This window comes from Mobula hypostoma, chromosome 2 (assembly GCF_963921235.1).
Source record: "Mobula hypostoma chromosome 2, sMobHyp1.1, whole genome shotgun sequence".
Classification (NCBI taxonomy): Eukaryota; Metazoa; Chordata; class Chondrichthyes; order Myliobatiformes; family Myliobatidae; genus Mobula; species Mobula hypostoma.
Window position 1 is genome coordinate 8,682,681 of NC_086098.1, and position 23,968 is coordinate 8,706,648.

Genomic DNA, 23,968 nt, shown 5'->3' on the forward strand with positions numbered 1-23,968 from the left:
AGAGGGCACTGTTTTAAGGTGCATGGAAATAGGTACAGAGGAGATGTCAGGGGTAAATTTTTTTTATGCAGAGAGTAGTGAGTGTGTGGAATGGGCTGCGGGTGACGGTGATGAAGGCGGATACAATAGGGTCTTTTAAGGGACTCCTGGATAAGTACATGGAGCTTAGTTCTGAGGGCTATAGGTAACCCGAGGTAACTTCTAATGTAAGTACACGTTCGGCACAGCATTGTGGGCTGAAGGGCCTGTATTGTGCGGTAGGTTTTCTATGTTTCTAAGAAAGTAAAGTTGCTGATGAGGACTGCTACATGGATCTCCAGTTTCCTCTTCCTGTCGTCAATTGCAGATCTTTGGTTTTGATGATGTTGAGTGAGAGGATGTTTTTGTGGCACCATTGAGTCAGATCTTCAATCTCTCTTCTCTATGCTGCCTTAAATATCACACTGCCGCCAACAACAGCAAACTTAAATATGGTATTAGAGCTGTACTTAGCCTCATAGTCATAAATATAAAGTGAGTACAATTATAAACGCAAGAAAAACATGCTAACTGAAAGTGTTGAAGCAGAGGAAATCCACATTAATCCTATCATATGAAGATATGAAAGAAAAATTTAGTTACAAGAGGAAGCTGAATGAAACATGACTTTATGCTGATGTGCAAGGTGTTACTTTAAGAAAAGTTGACTGCATAGCAACATAGAAACATAGAAAATAGGTGCAGGAGTAGGCCATTCGGCCCTTCGAGCCTGCACTGCCATTCAGTATGATCATGGCTGATCATCCAACTCAGAACCCTGTACCAGCCTTCCCTCCATACCCCCTGATCCCTTTAGCCACAAGGGCCATATCTAACTCCCTCTTAAGTATAGCCAATGAACTGGCCTCAACTATTTCCTGTGGCAGAGAATTCCACAGATTCACCACTCTCTGTGTGAAGAAGCTTTTCCTCATCTCGGTCCTAAAAGGCTTCCCCTTTATCCTTAAACTGTGACCCCTCGTTCTGGACTTCCCCAACATCGAGAACAATCTTCCTACATCTAGCCTGTCCAATCCCTTTCGGATTTTATACGCTTCAATAAGATCCCCCCTCAGTCTTCTAAATTCCAGAGAGTATAAGCCTAGTCGATCCAGTCTTTCATCATATGAAAGTCCTGCCATCCCAAGAATCAATCTGGTGAACCTTCTTTGTACTCCCTCTATGGCAAGAATGTCTTTCCTCAGATTAGGGGGCCAAAACTGCACATTTTATGTTTAATACAGATTTGATGACGAACAGACTTGTGTATAAATTAGTACAACGTAATTTACTTAAAGATAATCATAGGTGAAATGATTTTGTAGTTCAGGTAAAATTTTGAAATCACTAAAGTTGCAGTTCTTTGCTTTGTTGCTGACAGAGGATAATTAGTTCTTTATGGAGGAATGAGTTGATTGAATTTCATCTTCTATTGGTCACTGGCTTCAGGAATCATTGGCTGCTGTGTGGTGTGTTGTGCTGTTTGTATTTGTATTGTAGTTGTCTCACTCTGATCTTGTCTTGATCTTGGTGACTATTGTTAGAAATTTCAGCGGCAAATTGAATCAGTAAAGCAGCAGAAAAGCCCAGAATCAGAATCAAATTTACTATCAGTGACAAAAGTCGTGAAATTTGTTGTTATACAGCAGCAGTGCATTGCAATACAAAACAATAAAAACTGTAAATTACAGTAACTATATATTAAAAAACTAAATAAGTAGTTCAAAAAGAGAGGTAGTTTTCATGAGTTCGTTGTCCTTTCAGAAATCAGATGGCAGAGGTGAAGACTCTGTTCCTGAATCATTGAGTGTCTGCCTCAACGGCTACTGGGTCTCTTTCCTGATGGTAGCAATGAGAAGAGGGCATGTCCCAAATAATGGGGGACCTTAATGATATATGGTGACTTTTTGAGGTATCACTCCTTGAAGATGTCCTGGATGCTCGGGTGGCTGGTCCTTATGATGGGGCTGACTGAATTTACAACTTTCTGCAGCTTGTTTTGATCCTGTGCAGTGCTTCCCTCCCATACTAGACAGTGATGCAGCCATTTAGAATGCTCTCCACGGTACATCTGTAAAAATTAACAAGTGTCCTTGGTGATGTATCAGTTTTCCTCAGACTCTAATGAAATATAGCCATTGTGATGCCTTTTTTGTAGCTGCATCAATATGTTGGGCCCAGGATAAATCCTCAGAGATCTTGACACTGAGGAACTTGAACTTGAAATACTTCTAATCTTTCGATGAGGGTGTGTGCTCCCTTGTCTTACCTTGTCTTCCTTCTCATGTCGTTATTGAACACTAATCATTCACAGTTAAAGCTGGAAAAAGTATGCAAACCCTTGTGTTTAATAACTGGTAGAACCTCCTTTAGCAGCAATAATCTCCACCAAACATTTCTTGTAGTTGCTGATCAGACAATGGCGAGGAGGAATTTTAGACTATTCCTCCATACAAAACTGTTTCAGTTCATCAATATTTCTGGGATACCTTGCATGAACAGCCCTCTTCAGGTCATGCCACAGCATCTCAATTGGGTTAAGGTCTGGACTCTGACTTGGCCATTCCAAAACACAAATATTCTTCTTTTTAAACCATTCTGTTGATTTACTATTTTGTTTCGGATCCTTGTTTTGTTACATCATAAAACTTCTATTAAGGTTGAAGTGACAGACTGCTACCCTGACATTCTCCTGTAAAGCGTCTTGATAAAATTTTGAATTCATTGTTCTCTCAACGATTGCAAGCTGTCCAGGCGATGAGGCAGCAAAGAAGCCCCAAACCATGCTTCACAGTTGGGATGAGGTTTTGGTGTTGGTGTGCAGTGCCCTTTTTCCTCCAAAATTAGCAGTGTGCATTTCTGCCAATAAGTTCAACTTTTGTCTCATTTGTCTCAGAAGTGTTGTAGAACATCCAGATGGTCTTTTGAAGACTTGAGATGTGCAGCAGTATTTTTATTGAAGAGCAGTGGTTTCCTCCGTGGTGTCCTTCCATGAGGACCATTCTTGTTCTGTTTTTATAGTGGACACATGAACAGAGACTTTAGAAAGTTCTAGAGATTTCTGCAGGTCTTTTGAACCCTTGGGTTCTTTTTCATCTCCTTCAGCATTGCGCATTGTGCTCTTGGTGTGATCTTTGCAGGATGCCCACTCCTAGGGAGAGTAGCAACAGTACTGAGTTTCTTTCATTTGTAAACAGTTTCTCTTACTGTGGACTGATGAACAGAATGTCTTGGACCGCTTCGCTTTCCACAGATATTGCTTGATCCGTAACGTTTCTTGTGCTTTTGTTTTTATTATAGAGATCAGCCATTCTCTTACTGAATGATGGAGCGGGCATCAGAATCAGGTTTAATATCACTGATAGATGTTCTGAAATTCGTTCTTTTGTGGCAGCATTGCAGTGCAATACATAAAAAATACTACAAATTTCAATAAAAATGAATATATAAAATATGTGGTGGAAAATGAGAACAAAAACAGTGAAGTAGTGCACATGGGTTCATTGTTTATTCAGAAATCTGATGGTGGAAGGGAAGAAGCTGTTCCTAAAATATTAAGTGTGTGACTTCAGGCTCCTGTACCTCTTCCCTGATGGTAGAAATGAGAAGAGAGCACATCTTGAGTAATGAGGGTCCTCAATAATATATGCCACCTTTTTGAGGCATTGTCTTTTGAAGGTGTCCTCGGTGTTCGGAGAATGGTGCTGGCTAAGCTTGCAACCCTCTGGTAGTGGCCCTTCCATACCAGGCTGAATGGCCAACTCCTCCCTCGTTTTATGTTCTCGTGTATCATTTCAAAAGATTTTAAATCAACCTGAAAAAAATTAAATTTGTGGCAAAACTGGTTTTACTAGTTCATAAGAGTTAATGTTCTAAAGTGGTTAAGGTTTTACCTGCCATCTGTTCTTCCAATTGAGAATAATATTTCATATTTCTTTGGAAAGATTTCTCATTGCGCAATATAAACAGAATGCTGGACAAAGTACATTTATTATCGAAGTATGTATGCTACATGCAACCTTGAGATTTGCCTCCTTACATGCAGCCGCGAAATAAAGAAACCCAGTAGAATCCATTTAAATAAAAGACTGTCAAACACCCAGTGTGAAGAAAAAAGCAAATCGTGCAAACAATAAAAGTAATAAGGTAACAACATTCAGAATCAAAGTTCACGCAAGTGAGTCCACAGCCATGAAGCCAGTCACAGCCGATTAATTGCAGACCGCAGTCTCAATTCAGAGACAAGTAAATCTCACAGAGCAGCGAGCTGAACTAGCACTGAAATTGGCCAAACCTTGGGTTTGAAATATAGATAGATATATGATGCATGTGACAGCAATAAATGTCATAGTTCATTTTTATTTAATCTTGTGAATAGATTGGGCACCATACTGTTCTTTACTCTGTATTTAAGACTATGATTATATTTACTTTATAAGGAATCAGGAATCAGCCCTATAGTAGTCCATTGATCTGCACCTGGATTATAGCCTTCCATACCCCATCATCCATGTACCTCTGTACCTAATTTCTCTTAAACATTGAAATCAAACCCACATGCACGACTTATGCTGGCACCTCGTTCCACACTCTCACCACCCTCTTGAGCAAATAAGTTTCCCTTCTTGTTCCCCTTAAACATTTCACCTTTTACCTTTAATTCATGACCCTAGTTCTTGTCTCACCCAACCTCAGTGGAAAAAGATCTGCTTGTATTTGCCCTATCCAATTCCCTTATAATTTTGTATACCTCTATCCCCTTAATCTGCTACGTTCTTGGAAATAGATTCTTAACCTATTCAACCTTTCTTTATTACAACAGGAATTCTGCAGATGCTGGAAATTCAAGCAACACACATCAAAGTTGCTGGTGAACGCAGCAGGCCAGGCAGCATCTATAGGAAGAGGCGCAGTCGACGTTTCAGGCTGAGACCCTTTGTCAGGACTGCTGCGTTCACCAGCAACTTTGATGTGTGTTGCTTTCTTTATTACAATTGTGTTTAAGCTTGACTAGTAATTTGTTATTGCTCAGAAGCTAACGCTTCTGTTGCCTCTGGCAATGCATGTTCTTTCTTGTGTAGAAGTCTGTAGAATTGATTCCTGGGATGGCAGGACTTTCATACGACGAAAGACTGGATGAACTGGGTTTGTACTCGTTGGAATTTAGAAGATTGAGGGGGGGATCTGATTGAAACGTATAAGATCCTAAAGGGATTGGACAGGCTAGATGCAGGAAGATTGTTCCCGATGTTGGGGAAGTCCAGAACAAGGGGTCACAGTTTGAGGATAAAGGGGAAGCCTTTTAGGGCCGAGATTAGGAAAAACTTCTTCACACAGAGAGTGGTGAATCTGTGGAATTCTCTGCCACAGGAAACAGTTGAGGCCAGTTCATTGGCTATATTTAAGAGGGAGTTAGATATGGCCCTTGTGGCTACGGGGATCAGGGGGTATGGAGGGAAGGCTGGGGCGGGGTTCTGAGTTGGATGATCAGCCATCATCATAATAAATGGCGGTGCAGGCTCGAAGGGCTGAATGGCCTACTCCTGCACCTATTTTCTATGTTTCTATGAATTCAAACTGTGGAGATCAGCTGTGTGGTATTTAAGCTCTGCTATCATCCAGTTCAGGTGGCAGAGTGGAGATGCGTCTCAGAGGAAAGGAGGTGTAAGGTGTTCTTTCCCTCCGCTAGTCTGCAGGTCACCCTTGGGCAAGGTGTAGCACCTGCTTAGCCCCCCATCCCAATCAGGGTTATGTGAAGCCATGGGAGCAGGTGGTGGATAGTTGTATGAGCAGTTGGTGCATATCGCAAGTCTTGGTTATGTGACCACTGACTGCAGGCAATCTCTGGAGAGTATTATTAATGGCTGGGGTTACCTGTCTTGTAAAGACACTGCCCAGAAGAAGACAATGGCAAACCACTTCTGAAGAAGAATTTGGCAAGAACAATCATGGTCATGGACAGCCCATGATCATCCATGCCCTATGACATGGAACATAATGATGATGATATAACTGTATGTACTAAAATATGCCTTTTGATTTTGTGTTTTATATTGTGTTTTTGCTTTTTTTTTGTTGCTGTTTGCACTTTTTTGCATGTAGGAGGAGGGAGGTTTGATATTTGATGTTTTGCTTTGAATGGATTGGTTCCATGGTTCTGCTTTGTTTCATGACTGACTGTGGGAAGACAAATTTCAGGGTTGTATACTGCATATATATTTTGATAAATGTACTATGAAGCTTTGAAACCTGACACCATACTTTCATGGCTTTTGTTATTGCCAAACTATTAAAGCTGACATAATAAAAAGAGAACTGTCTGCGTGCAAAATCTTCAAATGCTTGCATCACAAGATTTAGCCCCCTGGGCATTATTTGAACATCCGCATGCACAACTTATGCTGGCACCTCGTTCCACACTCTCACCACCCTCTTGAGCAAAAAAAGGATTAAATCAGAGAGGACAGGAAAATTTTTCATTGGGGAAGGGCAAATTATGAGGCTATAAGGCTAGAACTTGCAGGTGTGAACTGGGATGATGTTTTTGCAGGGAAATGTACTATGGACATGTGGTCGATGTTTAGGGATCTCTTGCAGGATGTTGGGGATAAATTTGTCCTGGTGAGGAAGTTAAAGAATGGTAGGGTGAAGGAACCATGGGTGACAAGTGAGTTGGAAAATCTAGTCAGGAGGAAGAAGTCAGCATACATGAGGTTTAGGAAGCAAGGATCAGATGGGTCTATTGAGGAATATAGGGAAGCAAGAAAGGAGCTTAAGAGGGGGCTGAGAAGAGCAAGAAGGGGGCATGAGAAGGCCTTGGCGAGTAGGGTAAAGGAAAACCCCAAGACATTCTTCAATTATGTGAAGAACAAAAGGATGACAAGAGTGAAGGTAGGACCGATGAGAGATAAAGGTGGGAAGATGTGCCTGGAGGCTGTGGAAGTGAGCGAGGTCCTCAATGAATACTTCTCTTTGGTATTCACCAATGAGAGGAAATTTGATGACGGTGAGGACAATATGAGTGAGGTTGATGTTCTAGAGCATGTTGATATTAAGGGAGAGGAGGTGTTGGAGTTGTTAAAATACATTAGGATGGATAAGTCTCCTGGGCCTGACGGAATATTCCCCAGGCTGCTCCACGAGGAGAGGGAAGATATTGCTGAGCCTCTGGCTAGGATCTTTATGTCCTCGTTGTCCATGGGAATGGTACTGAAGGATTGGAGGGAGGCGAATGTTGTCCCCTTGTTCAAAAAAGGTAGTAGAGATAGTCCGGGTAATTATAGACCAGTGAGCCTTACATCTGTGGTGGGAAAACTGTTGGAAAAGATTCTTAGAGATCGGATCTGTGGGCATTTGGAGAATCATGGTCTGATCAGGGACAGTCAGCATGGCGTTGTGAAGGGCAGATCGTGTCTAACAAGCCTGATAGAGTTCTTTGAGGAGGTGACCAGACATAGAGATGAGGGTAGTGCTGTGGATTTGATCTGCATGGATTTTAGTAAGGCACCTGACAAGGTTCCACACGGTAGGCTTATTCAGAAAGTCAGAAGGCATGAACATAAAAGGATTCCACTATTTGAAGAGCAGGGAGATTACTGGATGCTGTAACCAGTGGATAACCTGTGTTAACTCTGATTCTCAACATCAGACTAGAAATAAACACGAGGGGAACTATTTCACTCAGAGGGAGGTGAGAGTGAGGATGAGCTGCCAGCACAAGTGGTGGATGCTGCTTCTATCAACTGTTTTTGCACTTCTGTCTATCCCGGAGAATGGTAACTGGGTGAGAGATGATTTGGGGAGATATTGAAATTTATTACAAATGTCAAATTGGACAATGCAATAGCAAGTGGTGGGGTACTGAATAGCATTTCAATAGGCTAGGAGTTAAATTCCTTGTACTTCTTGGCCCCTAAGTTGTACAACAAAATCAGTTCACTTGTAGATCCATCCATTTGATGTTTTACCTGCTGTAATTGTACAGCCCAGACACAGCAGATTTGTGTTTGGCTGCAAAATACCTTTGTAATACTTATTGCGTGGATTAATAAAGTTCATGAATTTCAGAATCCAGTTTAATATCACTGGCATTTGCCATTAAATTTAATTGTAATGCATAGTAATATATATAAAAAAAATATACACACACACACACACACACACACACCCACCCACCCCTATATATATATATATAAATAAACTAGTGGAAAAAGAGAGCAAAAATAAAAAGGTAGTGTTCACGGGTTGAATGTTCATTCAGAGAGGAAGAAGCTGTTGCTGAAATGCTGAGTGTGTGTTGTAGGGAGCCTATACCTCCTCTCTGATGATAGCAATCAGAAGAGGTCATGTCCTGGGTGATGGTGGTCCTTAATGATAGATGCTGCCTTTTTGAAGCCTCGCTCCTTGAAGATTTTGAGGCATTGTCCTTGGAGTGATGGAGGATGAGAGCTGACCTGATAGAGGTGTATAAGATGATGAGAGGAATTGATTGTTTGGATAACCAGAGGCTTTTTCCCAGGTTTCAAATGGCTAACACAAGGGGGCATAGTTTTAAGGTGCTTGGAAGTAGGTACAGAGGGGATGTCAGGGGTAAGTTTTTCACACAGGGAGTGATGGGTATGTGGAATGCACTGCTGGCGATGGTGATGGAGGCAGATACAATAGGGTATTTTAAGAGACTCTTCGATAGATACATGGAGCTTAGAAAAATAGAGGGCTATGCACTAGGGAAATTCTCGGCAGTTTCTAGAGTAGATCACATGCTTGGCACAGCGTTGTGGGCTGCAGAGCCTGTAATGTGCTGCAGGTTTCTATGTTCTGTGTCCTGGGTGTTGGGGAGGCTAGTGCCAATGATGAAGCTGGTTGAGTTTACAGCCATCAATCTCTGAGGATCATCACCCTGTCATGGAGAGTTCCTGAGATCGTGAAAACGATGCCATCTGGAGCTAAGCTCCTGGTAGGGTCATTGATGGCAATAAGGTCAAAGGTGAGATTCCAAACAAAGAGTGATCCAACCAAGACCTCAACAGAAGATGATGACACATCAGAACGGCAGTGAAGGCGAATGAAGGCTGCAGCAGTGAAAGCTCCTCAGTCGCCTTATAGTCCATGCCACTGGCCCTAACCATGATTTGTCAAGAACAACATGGTGGCTGCCCATGCATCAGCCTCTCCTCATTGAACAACGTCACCTACTGGCATTCTCTACCTTAATAGAGAATATCGTACTCGACTTGCGTGAAGGCACTACTACTGCAGCAACCTTGGGCAGCCTTTTCTGATTCTGTGCAGTGGTCCCTCCATATCACATGGTGATCAATTTGAGTGTTCTGCTGAAGGGCCATAAAACTATAAAGGCACGCAGTCAATCTGTCAGTGTAAATGATCTCGGTGCTTTTTCTGATGGCTTCATGCATTAGAGTATCTGCCAAAAATCATAACTTGAAATGAACTTCAGCCATCCAAAATAAGACTAGACCAAAATAAGGAGGATGCTTTATAACTGGCTTTGCTTTTGTCAAAAGCAGAAATGTCAGTGTGTAGCAAATTTGAGAGTTTTTTTTAGATTATGAAGACACGTAGTCCTCTTCTATTGTCATTTAGTAATGCATGTATTAAGAAATGATACATTATTTCCTCCGGTGTGATATCACAAAACACAGGACAGACCAAGACTGAAAAAACTGACAAAACCACATAATTATAACGTGTAGTTACAACAGTGCACAATACCATAACTTAATGAAGAAGTCCGTGAGCACAGTAAAGTTCAAAGTTTCTCAAATGTCCCATATCTCACACAGACGGGAGAAGGAAGAAAAACTATCCCTCCCATACCCGACCACAGTCCGACTCTGAGTCATCCGAAAATTTCGAGCTCTGATCAGCTCTCCGACACCGAGTACTGAGCGCCATCTCTGTCTGAACGATTCGACCTCCTTCTCGGTCACCAAAAGCAGGCAAGGCCAGGGGTTTTGAGGCCTACCCTCCGAAAGATTCCCGACCACACAGTAACGACGGCAGCGAACAGGCATTTCAGAAATTTCTGCAGATGTTCCTCTGTGCTATCAAATCAGAATTGTCCACGACCCCTATTTAACAGATACAATATCATTTTTCACCGGAGGGCTGCGCACACGCAGGCGTGCCGCCATCTTCTCCTCCCGATTTTGAGGAATCGTGTGTTGGTGTAAAATTGCTCCCCATTTCAACTTTCAGATGCTTGGTTTTGTAAAACGTGCAACATAAAATATAGATTAATAAACAAGTGGTCCTTTTAAATGTAATGTGCACACCTTCCTGTTCCAGTAAGATGGCGGCATGCTTGGATACAGCGTCCTTGCCAGGTCCAATCAAAAATGTCATTGTCTTTTTTACTATCGCAAGACTCTGCTGGACATTAAGAACTTAAAGTACTGCAGGTCGACCCCATTAGCAAGTTGCTCAGTAGCAGGGCAGCTGTGGACCGTGTTGCTGCCTGCTACTGAATGGTGTTGGAGTCAGTGTGCGAAGGCGGTATGCAGTGTAATAGCGAGTGATTGTCTTAGACGCTTCTCTTTGTGATTGCAAAACTCTGTTGGACATTGGTAACGTAGAATATTGCAGTTCGATTCACTGGTTTATTGGCGAGGCCGACTGAGGGCTCATGCCACAGGCTTGCCTGTTGCAGTCGCCCAGTAGAGGAAACCTCAGAGACAGTGCAGTGTGGCATCCATGCTGGTTTGGGGGCTCAAATCGTTGCCCTCTAGCGTTCGCTCAGTGGAAGGCAATCTGGAATGCATTTGTCTGTGGACTGCTGTGGGTTTGTTCTTGCCAGCAACATCCATGCACCCACCATTGACCTATAGGACATGAATTTTCACAACAGGGACTTGGGCTATGTTATATTATTTTGTGTGATTGTATGTTTACTGCTGTCTTGTATATGCTATATCTGCTTTGTTTTGTGTGTGACTGTTGGTACTGTGTTTTGCACTTTGGCCCCAGTGTTTCGTTTGGCTGCATTCATGTATGGCTGGATGACAATTAAACTTGATAGCTGATTAGAAATGGAAACATGCTGATAAGCAAAACCAGTAAATCGCTTAAATTAATAGACACAAAATACTGAAGGAATTCAACATGTCGGGCAGCATCCATGAACATGAATAAACAATCGATATTTCGGTCCGATACCTTTCTTCAGGATTGGAAAGGAAGGGGGAAGACGACAGAATAAAAAGGAGCATAGCTTAAGAGGTGATAGGTGAAGCCAGGTGGGTGGGCAAGGTCATAGGCTAGAGGGGAAGGAATCTGAGAGGAGAAGAGAGTGGTCCATAGGAGAAAGGAAAGGAGGAGGGGCATCAGGGGGTGGTGGTAGGCAGGTGAGAAGAGGTAAGAGGCTGAATCGGAAATAGAAAAAGAGGGGAGGGGGAGGAAATTTTATTTACCGGAAGGAGAAATCGATATTCTTGCCATTGAGTTTGGAGGCTCCCTAGACAGAATATAAGGTGTTGTTCCTCCACCTTGAGGGTGGCCTCATCTTGGCACAAGAGGAGGCCAAGGAGTGACATGTTGGAATAGGAATTGAAATATTTGGCCACCAGGGATTTCGCCTTTGGTGGATTTGCTTGACGATGCGATCCCTCCATTTACGACGGGTCTCACCAATGTAAAGGAGACCGCATTGGGAGCAAATTGCTTAGAATATTTTATCTGAGTATTGCGTGTAGTTTTGGTCACTTCCCTACAGGAAAGATATAAATATGGTTGAAAGGGTACAGAGAAAATTTACCCTTGCCTGGAGGAACATGCTGAGTTATAAAGAAAGATTAAACAGGTTAGGACTTTATTCCTCAGAATGTAAAAGATTAAGAGGAGATTTGATGGAGGTATACAAAATTGAGGGGTATAGATAGGGTAAATGCAAGCAGACTTTTTCCACTGAGATTGGGTGGGACTACAACCAGAGGTCATGGGTTAAGGGTGAAAGGTGAGAAGTTTACAGTGAACCTGAAGGGAAACTCCTTCACTCAGAGGGACGTGAGAGTGTGGAATGAGCTGCCAGCAAAAGTGGTGCATGTGATCTCGATTTCAATATTTAACAGCAGTTGAATTTGGTACATGGATGGTAGGCACATGGAGGACTATGTTCCTGGTGCAGGTTGATGGGAGTAGGGAGTTTAAATGGTTTCAGCATGGACCAGCTGGGCTGAAGGGCCTGTTTCTGTGCTGTACTTTTCTATGACTGAGTTCAGAATCAAGTGAAGGGAAAGATGGACTGTTGAGGCAGATGGAAAAGTAAATAATTATCCCATTCGATGGAAGAAGAAGAGGTTGCGTGATTATTGGAAAAAATTGTACACTATTTTGTATTCCATGGAGAGTGGGCCTGTCAATCAGTTATAGAATTATACGGTGTGGAAACAGAGCCTTCAGTCCAACGTCCATATTGAACAAGGTGCCTTCCAGAGCTAGTCCCATTTTCCTGCATTTGCCTCACAACCCTCTGCTGCCACCCTGAAAGCAAGGGTGAATTTCATCTCTCAAGTGACTTCTTGGGGTTTTCTTGTAGTTAATTAGCTTCTGAGTCTCTGAGTTGTCTTGATCAAATCAGTTGTGTTTCCTGTAGAGAGGCCAGTTCCTTCAAGAGGACCACGATCTTGTCATGGTTTGGAGGCTTGCATGCCTCAGTGACCTGGAGAGCTATGTTGGCTGGAGTCGGGGCTTTATGTTTCGGCTCTTGGTTAGGGTCACCCATGCCAAACAGGTCAAAGGGTAGAGGCCAGACCTAGAGTGGTCCACTGGTCCACTACCAGGTTTGGGGTTTCTGCTCAGGACTAACACACCAGACTAGTAAAACAAAATTGTCACAGAAACAGCATTGCAGACTCCTTGAATCTGCTGGAGAACTTTGGCAGGGGGAGCATCTGTGGCGGTGGGGCGAGGTGTTAGTAATTGCTTTTGTTTAAGATTGAAATATGGGTGGCTGGATCGAGATAACATCTCTACCAAAGGAATTGTAAGGCAGTCCTTCTCTCTGCTAGCCTGCAGGTCACCCTTAAGCAAGGTGTAGCACCTGCATAGCCCCCCCGATTGGAGTCACGTGAAGCCATAGGAGCAGGTAGTGGATGGTCAATAGACAATAGGTGCAGGAGTAAGCCATTCGGCCCTTCGAGCCAGCACCTCCATTCACTGTGATCATGGCTGATCATCCACTATCAGTATCCGGTTCCTGCGTTATCCCCATAACCTTTGATTCCACTATCTTTAAAAGCTCTATCCATCTCTTTTTTGAAAGCATCCAGAGACTTGGCCTCCACAGCCTTCTGGGGCAGAACATTCCGTATATCCACCACTCTCTGGAAGTCATATGAGCAGCTGGTGCATATCACAAGTCCTGGTTATGTGTCCACTGAAGACAGGCAGAGAATCTCTGAAGAGTATTGATAATGGCTGGGGTCACCTGTCTTGAAAGTCACTGCCGAGAAGAAGGCATTGGCAAATCACTTCTGTAGAATAATTTGCCAAGAACAATCATGGTCATGGAAAGATCATGATCACCCATGTCATTCAACACAACACATAACGAATGAATGAAAGAACTATGATAGAAATTATGAAAAGCTGTAAGTAACAAATACTGACAACCAGTGTGCAAAAGAACATAAATTATGCAAATAATAAGAATAATTAAATAATATTGGGAACACGAGTTGTATTTCCATAGGGTCCTTTGCAGGTCTCTCTGACAATTCAGGGTGCTGCTTATGACTAGACTGCTTCTATTCTTTCAGATGAAGCAACCGTTCCCCAACCTGCCACTCACCCCACTGAAGACAGGTTTGGTTCATGATTAGATTTGTTTTAAGTTTTTGTAGCAGGAGATCAATATCAGCCCCTTCAGACACAGCTAAGGATATTTTTTTTAACATAGGTGAGAGTCTTACATGCATGAGCTGCCTCTTGTCCTGTCATTTATCTTAAGTAATATTTTCCAAATATATTGAACAAAGAATCAAATGAAGAACCATTAAGAAAACTTACGGAAAGTTAATTTTAATTACCTTTTCTCTTTGTGTCCTGCAGGTTGTTGGGAGAGGAGCCTTTGGAGTTGTCTGCAAAGCAAAATGGCGTGGAAAAGATGTAGCAATAAAGCAAATAGAAAGTGAATCGGAGAGGAAAGCATTCATTGTCGAGGTAGTTTATCAATGTATAAAATTTCTCACAGACTTTTAGAGCAATGATTTCTCTGAGTACCACGTGCATTCTGGTACATCCATCTCAGATTTCAGATGCAACGTTCATACATCCCTTTTCAATACAACTGCTCCATCCCATATTTGTTAGCGGATTCTGACTGCTAGATCCTACCTCTTGATCCCCTTGTCTTCCTCAGTGCACTGTCTAAACAGCCTGTGCTAATCTTGCTGTGAGAATGAAGATAGAACTAATGAAAGAAGGAATAGGGAGAGAGCTATCCCTCTCTTGGCCCCTTTTATTTTCTGTTGTCAAAATGCTGTCTCCACCAACCTCACTCATCCCTCCTCACCCTACCATGATCATATCTCAAATTAAATGGCTTAGATGGCTCAAGAAACATCTGGCCTACTCCTATTTTTATTTGCTTTCTTCTAGTACGGTTTGTAAACTTATCTATCTGAAGGTTACAGCTGGCCATGTGAATTTCTCCTGTGATACAAAATACTTCAGAATCGGAATCACAGTCTTATCACAAGGAATTTGTTGTTTTGTGGCAGCAAAGACTCTCTGAGACCTCCGTTGGTCAGTGTTGACCATGGATATTGCATCCTAGCTGTCTAAATACACAAGCCTGGGTAGTACGATACGGAGAGCAAGCTGTTCCCATGAAGTAGGTTCCCCCTCTCCACGCAGCTGATGAACTCAAAGGACCAGCAGATATAGGTTGGTGCCAGAAGTGTCAAAAACAATGATGAGGTTGTGTTCTTGGACTGTTCAGAAACCTGGTGATGGAGGGGAAGAAATTGTTCCTCAGTCTTTGAGTGTAGGTCTTCCAGCTCCTGTTCGACCTCTGTGATGGTAGTAATGAGAAGAGGGCATATCCTGGGTGGTGAGGGTCCTTGTATTCAATGAGAAAGGTTGTGCCCATGATGGAGCTGGCTGAGTCTACAACGGGTTTGCTGTGGACTCCTACCATTAACTGAGGGGTCCATGGACACCAAGTTGGGAACTCCTGGTCTGCAACCTTCTGCAGCCTCTTGTGATCATGTACATTGGAATCTCTATACCAGGCTGTGATGCAACCAGGCAACTCTCCATTGTCATCTGTAGGAATTTCCAAGTCTTTGGTAACAAACCGTGTCTCCTCAACAAAGTAGAGCCTCTGGCTTATCTTCATGATTTTCATCATTGTGTTGGGCCTCGGATAAATCCTCCCAGCCGTTAACAACCAAGCTGCTCATGCTTTCCACTGTGGATTCCTCAGTGAGGAACGGTGTGTGTTTTCGTGATTTCTTTCTTCCCCTTCCTGAAGCCCACGATCAATCTCTCAGGGATGAGGTCTTTGGAGCTTCTGTGGGCCTTTCTGTGGCTCTGAGTATTTATTGAATGGGTTTGCTAACTCTATGCCTAATCTTCCTTCTTTCACAGCCAGGCTTGGGACCGTCCATGGAGGAGTTTCTTTATGTTTTATGTACCCTTTATGCTGCTGTATATTGTGCGTACCCACATCAAAAGGGTTACTTCATAAGGCACTTTGCTAATGATGTCTGCTGGGGAACTTAGTAAGCCTCGTAGATGAATGCAACTTCGGACACTCTGCTAATTTAGGAGGAGATAAGCTTGTTTTTAAGCAGACAGAAAAGATAATCTTTGGGTTTTGCACCAGGACTCATTTTTCTGTTAAACTTGGTATTGATTTTTGCTTTCCTTGAAAGAATCTGGGGAAATGGTTATGCATGGTGATTTGTTGGGTCTTGTGGAAGGTTAGAAGCTTCATTTTGTACGTGGCTATTGTTTTTATCCATGTAATTAGGAAAACTCAAGTGGTTAGTTAATTAACTTTGGTTTCAGCTGCATTCTGAGTAATTTTTGTCTTTAATCGAACTCCAAATGGGAAATTTATGTGAGTATTTTTGTTACTAGCTCAGTAAATGGCTCTGCAGCATTCAAAATTCTCTCGTATAAAATTTCTGTTTAATTTTTTTATCAGTATGATTTTTCAATATCTACCATATGACTGAGAATGTATTATAGTAGATTTGAGAAATGCATAAAACCAGCATAGTATTAAAGGCCTGCCTTTGTTCAGGCAAATACTGCTAAGTCTTTGCCTTGCTCTATATCCCACTTCCTGCAATCCCTTAGTGTCTACTTTAAATTAATCTTAAATTGCAGGAGAATAAATTAAGCACTACTTGTATTATATATTTTAATGTCTTAGGCATTTTGTGCCGTGCATGTGATCCCATGTTTAAAGGGGATCCCATTAATAACTAATACTTGGTTTTGACAGCTTGTGCCTGAGTTTCTTCTCTGCAACCAACTAAGGCTATTTTACTGTGTAGTTTTATCTAGAAATTTTTAACATTATTTTCATAATTTGTTTTTTTTTCTCTGTTGCAGCTTCGACAGTTGTCACGTGTTACGCACCCAAATATTGTGAAACTCTACGGAGCTTGTTTAAATCCAGTATGTAAATCAATATCTAGAAATATTTTTGGCTATGTATTCCGATTGTACATTACTGTTATTTGATCAAAATTGATTGTTTATACGTCTGAGAAATGATAATTGATTCAAAAAATGAGGGTTCAACTTGTAAGTCAGTTATGTTCTCCAAAAAAACTTCGTTTCTAGTCTCCACTTCTCAGAACATTCTGTTGGCTGCCTGGCTACATTGTTCTTTGATTTTCCTGGCAAACAAGTATTAAATTATTTTTCTTCAACTGCTGGTTATATCAACTACTACTTATTAGTACAAAAAATAAATGACTTAAAAGAGAAGAAGAAAAAAAGATTTAGAAGGGAATTCCAGGTAGTGTAGCATTTGTACTCTGTGGCCACTGAATGTATGTATGTGGTCTTTTGGTGCTGTAGCCCATCCATTTCAATGTCCGACCAGCTGTGCATGCAGAGATACTCTTTTGCACACCACTGTTGTAATGTGTAGTTATTTGGGTTGCTGTCACCTTCCGGTCAGCCTGAACTAGTCTGACCATTCTCCTCTGACCTCTCTCATTAACAAGGCATTTACATCCACAGAACAGTCACTTGCTGGATGTTTTCTGTTTTTCGAACCATTCTCTAAACTCTAGAGATTTGTGTGTGAAAATCCCAGGGGATCAGCAGTTTCTGAGATACTCAGACCAACCCATCTGGCACCAACAATCACTCCATGATCATAGTCACTAAGATGACATTTCTTCCCCATTCTGATGTTCAGTCTGAACAACAACTGAACCTCTTGACCATGTCTGCATGCTTTTTATGCATTGAGTTTCTGCCACATGATTCGCTGATTAGATATTTGCAGGTGTACAAGTGTACCAAATAATGTGGTCAGGTTTATGTCTGAGAAGTGATGCTGTTTCATCTAAAGTGGGCTTCACTTGTAAGTGATTTATGTTCTGCAAAGGAAAACTTTCTGTTTCTAGTCTCCACTTTTCACAACATTCTGTGTGAAGCTTTAGTACATTGCCCTTGGCATCCCCTAGCAATTTATTTTTCTTTGATTGCTGGTTATATCAACTACCACTCATTATTTAAAAAAAATACAACTAAAAGATTTTATGTCTCTAATAAAGTGACCACGTGGCCACTCAGTGTATTGTTGCTGCTGAAGTTCATTATAACATAGAGCATTACATACATCGGCCCACAATATTGTGCTGACCTTTTAACATACTCTTAAGGTCAATCTAATGCTTCCCTTTCACATAGCCTTCCATTTTTTTTTACCATCTACATGCCTGAGAGTCTCTTAAATGCTCCTAATGTATCTGCCTCTGCCCCCACAGCTGGCAGCATGGTCCACACACCCACCACTCTTTGTGTTTTTTAAAGAAAACGCACCTCTGTCAAATTATTGGATAATAAATGATGATGCATAAATTGTTATGGTTGGAGAGGCAGAGAGCTCGGGTTGCATTGTAAATTCGGATCAGAGACAAATAATGTTCTACATCAAAGGCAGTTTGTTAGCAGTGCCAATAGCGATGGTTTTCAATAGCGATGATATTTCAGTTTATCCATGTTTAGACATTCAATAGCAATTTGACAGCATGGAGACAGAAGAGGAATTGACACATTTGAGAAGGCTCTGAATATGCATGAGAAGGGAAACTCCTGTATCCAGAAATAAATTTCCCTGGATCAAACATGCAGTTCAAGAGGAGGCATTTCGGATAGATTTTGAGGGGCCATGTGATACCATGACTACTACCCTTGCATTGTTCAAGTGTAAAATCAGATGAACAGAAATTGGGCAATGGAACTGCTTGGATGTTGAAGATGCATTAACTGTTTTTGAACCTTGAGTAGTAATATTTTGAAGAGAGGAGAGCAAAGAGTTTTACAAATGGTATGTTCCAGTTTGCTTCAATGGAGAGGGTTACTGTAAAGATGAGTTTTGGAAAGTGAACTTTTTCTCCCTCTGTCCCTCTGAATATACCTCTTGCCCATCCTCTGGGTCACCCCCCCCCCTTCTCTTTCTTCCCGGACCTCCTGTCCCATGATCCTCTCGTATCCCTTTTGCCTATCACCTGTCCAGCTCTCGGCTCTATCCCTCCCCCTCCTGTCTTCTCCTATCATTTTGCATCTCCCCCTCCCCCTCCAGCTTTCAAATCCCTTACTCACTCTTCCTTCAGTTAGTCCTGACGAAGGGTCTCGGCCTGAAACGTCGACTGCGCCTCTTCCTATAGATGCTGCTTGGCCTGCTGCGTTCACCAGCAACTTTTATGTATGTTGCTTGAATTTCCAGCATCTGCAGAATTCCTGTTGTTTGCGTTTAAATTCACTACTGCGAAGCCTCTTCCGGTGATGCCTACACCGAAGAAGTTTAGATCCTCTCTTCGACGGGAGTTCAGTGAAACCATCTCTCACTGCTCCCCATCTGTAATTTCTTCGGCTCTTCAACTTTTCGACCACACTTTGACTCAAACACGCTATCACAGCCATATATCCTTTCTTGGAACGTGCCTCCGTCGCCAACTTACTCCAGTTGGCTTTAGGATTCGTTTCCAAGCCTCTCAATTTGGACCTTCTGAGGATCCCAGGTACTCACATTTTATTGACTCTGCCTCTCGCCGCTTCTCCCGTCAAGCTCTGAAGGCGACGCTCTCCACCATGAGGAGGTACTTGGTGTCCCTATCCCAGACCCTTCCACACCTTCGTGACACTTTCTTCGCCGTCTGTAATGGTCCTACCCGTTATTTCATCCTCCGTCGGATTCACGCCTGCAATCGCCGTTTTTTTGACTTTGTCATGTTAGGCAAAGATCGCAAGATCTTACATCTACGGACTCCAGAGCCTGCCGGCCCCGACGCTAGCAGGCATGAACTTTCAATTGCGGCCCCTGCCATTGATCTCGGCGGCTCCAACACCTCAGGACATATTCAAAACCCGGACTCCAGCAACGACCATGGACACCTTCACAGCGATTGTGCAACCACCAACTGCAACTCCAGCCTTGAACTCCAGGCCGGGTCTTTATGTGCTGCTACTGTGACTTCCGTCTCCCCTTCCCCCACCAATACTCTGCAGTCCCGTCTTCCTCAGATCCCACCGTCAACTCCTGGGCCCTCAGAGGCTCCATCTTCCTCTCACCCCAACCCTCCCCTCTCCACTGACATCCCCAGCCTCCCCCCTCCCCCCTCTGATCCCAGCTCTCATCCGTGCCGGATCTTTACCATCCCCTCCGACCTTCAACTGTCGGAGGCAGAACGCTCTGTTCTCAGTAAGGGCCTCACGTATGTCCCCCTTCGCCCACACCTCAGCGAGTTCCGTGTTCGCCACGATGCGGAACTTTTCTTCCGCCGTCTCCGTCTCCAAGCCTACTTCTTCGGCAAGGACTCTTCCACCCCCACCGATGACCCCTTCTCCCGTCTTCAACCCTCCTCCTCTTCATGGACACCCCGCTCTGGTCTTCTGCCTGCTCTGGATCTCTTTATTGCCAACTGCCGACGGGACATCAACCGTCTCGACTTCACTGCACCTTGTCCCCATTCCAACCTCACTCCTTCGGAACGCTCTGCTCTCCACTCCCTCCGCACTAATCCTAACCTTATTATTAAACCCGCTGATAAGGGGGGTGCTGTTGTAGTCTGGCGTACTGACCTCTACCTTGCCGAGGCACAGCGACAACTTGCGGATACCTCCTCTTATTTACCCCTCGATCGTGACCCCACTAAGGAGCACCAGGCCATTGTCTCCCACACTATCACCGACTTTATCCGCTCAGGGGATCTCCCATCCACTGCTACCAACCTTATAGTTCCCACACCCCGCACTTCCCGTTTCTACCTCCTACCCAAGATCCACAAACCTGCCTGTCCTGGCCGACCTATTGTCTCAGCTTGCTCCTGCCCCACCGAACTCGTTTCTGCATACCTCGACACTGTTTTATCACCCCTTGTTCAATCCCTTCCGACCTATGTTCGTGACACTTCTCACGCTCTTAAACTTTTCGATGATTTTAAGTTCCCTGGCCCCCACCACTTTATTTTCACCATGGATGTCCAGTCCTTATATACTTCCATCCCCCATCAGGAAGGTCTCAAAGCTCTACGCTTCTTTTTGGATTCCAGACCTAATCAGTTCCCCTCTACCACCACTCTGCTCCGTCTAGCGGAATTAGTCCTTACTCTTAATAATTTCTCCTCTTGCTCCTCCTATTTCCTCCAAACTAAAGGTGTAGCTATGGGCACCCATATGGGTCCTAGCTATGCCTGCCTTTTTGTTGGGTTTGTGGAACAATCTATGTTCCGTGCCTATTCTGGTATCTGTCCCCCACTTTTCCTTCGCTACATCGACGACTGCATTGGCACTGCTTCCTGCACGCATGCAGAACTCGTTGACTTTATTAACTTTGCCTCCAACTTTCACCCTGCCCTCAAGTTTACCTGGTCCATTTCCGACACCTCCTTCCCCTTTCTAGATCTTTCTGTCTCTGTCTCTGGAGACAGCTTATCCACTGATGTCTACTATAAGCCTACTGACTCTCACAGCTATCTGGACTATTCCTCTTCTCACCCTGTCTCTTGCAAAAACGCCATCCCCTTCTCGCAATTCCTCCGTCTCCGCCGCATCTGCTCTCAGGATGAGGCTTTTCATTCTAGGACGAGGGAGATGTCTTCATTTTTTAAAGAAAGGGGCTTCCCTTCCTCCACTATCAACTCTGCTCTTAAACGCATCTCCCCCATTTCACGTACATCTGCTCTCACTCCATCCTCCCACCACCCCACTAGGAATAGGGTTCCCCTTGTCCTCACCTACCACCCCACCAGCCTCCGGGTCCAACATATTATCCTCCGTAACTTCCGCCACCTCCAACGGGATCCCACCACTAAGCACATCTTTCCCTCCCCCCCTCTCTCTGCATTCCGCAGGGATCGCTCCCTACACAACTCCCTTGTCCATTCGTCCCCCCCATCCCTCCCCACTGATCTCCCTCCTGGCACTTATCCGTGTAAGCGGAACAAGTGCTACACATGCCCTTACACTTCCTCCCTTACCACCATTCAGGGCCCCAAACAGTCCTTCCAGGTGAGGCATCACTTCACCTGTGAGTCGACTGGGGTGATATACTGCGTCCGGTGCTCCCGATGTGGCCTTTTATATATTGGCGAGACCCGACGCAGACTGGGAGACCGCTTTGCTGAACATCTATGCTCTGTCCGCCAGAGAAAGCAGGATCTCCCAGTGGCAACACATTTTAATTCCACATCCCATTCCCATTCTGACATGTCTATCCACGGCCTCCTCTACTGTAAAGATGAAGCCACACTCAGGTTGGAGGAACAACACCTTATATTCCGTCTGGGTAGCCTCCAACCTGATGGCATGAACATTGACTTCTCTAACTTCCGCTAAGGCCCCACCTCCCCCTCGTACCCCATCTGTTACTCATTTTTATGCACACATTCTTTCTCTCACTCTCCTTTTTCTCCCTCTGTCCCTCTGAATATACCTCTTGCCCATCCTCTGGGTCACCCCCCCCCCCGTCTTTCTTCCCGGACCTCCTGTCCCATGATCCTCTCGTATCCCCTTTTGCCTATCACCTGTCCAGCTCTCGGCTCTATCCCTCCCCCTCCTGTCTTCTCCTATCATTTTGCATCTCCCCCTCCCCCTCCAACTTTCAAATCCCTTACTCACTCTTCCTTCAGTTAGTCCTGACGAAGGGTCTCGGCCTGAAACGTCGACTGCGCCTCTTCCTATAGATGCTGCTTGGCCTGCTGCGTTCACCAGCAACTTTTATGTATGTTGCTTTTTTTTCAGTGTCCTATTTGTTAACTAGCACTACACCTGGCTTATGAATTTGGCAGTCATATAAACTGAGATTATAATTCAGAACTGAATGTTGTCAGTGCTCGTGAGGATTCAGTTTATGATTGAATTACACATTCTGAAATCTTCAGAGGAAAGGTACACTGAAAAACCTCAGAACTGAGACATTCACATAGTATTCTCCTTTTCTATTGGTGGCTGAAGAATTTGAATCAAATGTAAAGTTGCAATTAAGGATACTCGAGCTAATAAAGTAGATAACTCTGAAAATGTAGATTTTGTTCATACTTTCTTGACATAACCTGACAAATGGAGTGATTTTTGTTTTAAAATAGCTAAAATGGTGATATACATGCCTATAAATTGGACCTTGATCATTTTTGGTGTATTAAATGAGTACTGTACATAACAGAAACACCAAATCCAAACTGTCAAAATCAAGCTATCGTTGCTTTTAGAAATCACTGTGGGGGAATGTAACAGTGATGGCATTGGTCAAGCTCAGGCCATGTGATTAGCAGTTGCATGGAGTCTAGATCAAAATCTACATTCATCACTTCATAGAAACTGTCTTTATAGAAGGATGCCAATACCAATCTTTTTAAAACAAAACTTCCTTTTTTGTGCATGTTAACACATTAGGGTATCTATAATTCTTAAGTTCATACATTATTCAGTATTTTTAGCACGATGCACTTGTAGTTTTATTTCTAAGTTATTTGCAAGGACTGAAAGTCAGCACTTATTAGTTTCTGTTTCTTCTGTTAACTAAAACAAGCCACGCACATTGTTGACGAGTCTACATACACAAAATATGGTGGGGAAGTTGGATCAGCTTAGTGGAGAACCATGAGAGGTACTCCAAGATCAGTTTATTGATGGATGCAACTTCAGCATGAAGTGGTCAAAAATACTTCAAAGTGGGCACAGAATATTTTTGTCTGCAATTTATAGGCGCAGATAAATATCGATCTTCGTTACTTCACTTAAATGTCAGATTTGAATTTTAGCATTTTTTCCTTTGGTATGTATTTTCCTGAAATAAAAAAGTATCATCTCATTAGAAGACAGCAAATACATTCTGTAACATGACTGTAATTCTTTATTCCAGGTATGCCTTGTTATGGAATATGCAGAGGGAGGCTCCCTTTATAATGGTAAGTTGAATTGGAGTTTCAATTAGTGACTCCCAATTGGAGTGCAAACATTGTTTTGCTCATTTTTGTGATGGTTTGATATGACTTTAAAAATGAAAAGTGTTCACAGAATTATAAAATCATAAAGAATAACCATTCTTATTTCTTTGGCATTTAGTGAATAAAACACTCCATGCCGTAGCATTGCAGACCAGAGGGTACGAAGTTTATTCTTTTATTACTTTCATTTGATGCAGAATTAGAAATCTTCCAATTGGCTTTAACACTCATAGACTAAGATGTTAAGAAAATCAACCACATTTCCATAAGATATAGGAGCAGAATTAGGC

General features: G+C 43.1%; 1 protein-coding gene across 4 annotated transcripts in view; it reads left to right on the plus strand.

The window, feature by feature from the left end:
- map3k7 (mitogen-activated protein kinase kinase kinase 7) overlaps window positions 1-23,968 on the plus strand; it is a 167,986-nt gene that overhangs the window by 27,104 nt on the left and 116,914 nt on the right. For all 4 annotated transcript variants that reach the window (XM_063033250.1, XM_063033257.1, XM_063033277.1 and 1 more), the window contains exons 2-4: window positions 14,086-14,196; window positions 16,603-16,668; window positions 23,594-23,639. In XM_063033250.1, the coding sequence (XP_062889320.1) occupies window positions 14,086-14,196; window positions 16,603-16,668; window positions 23,594-23,639 (223 nt within the window). The remainder of the gene's footprint in view (window positions 1-14,085; window positions 14,197-16,602; window positions 16,669-23,593; window positions 23,640-23,968) is intronic.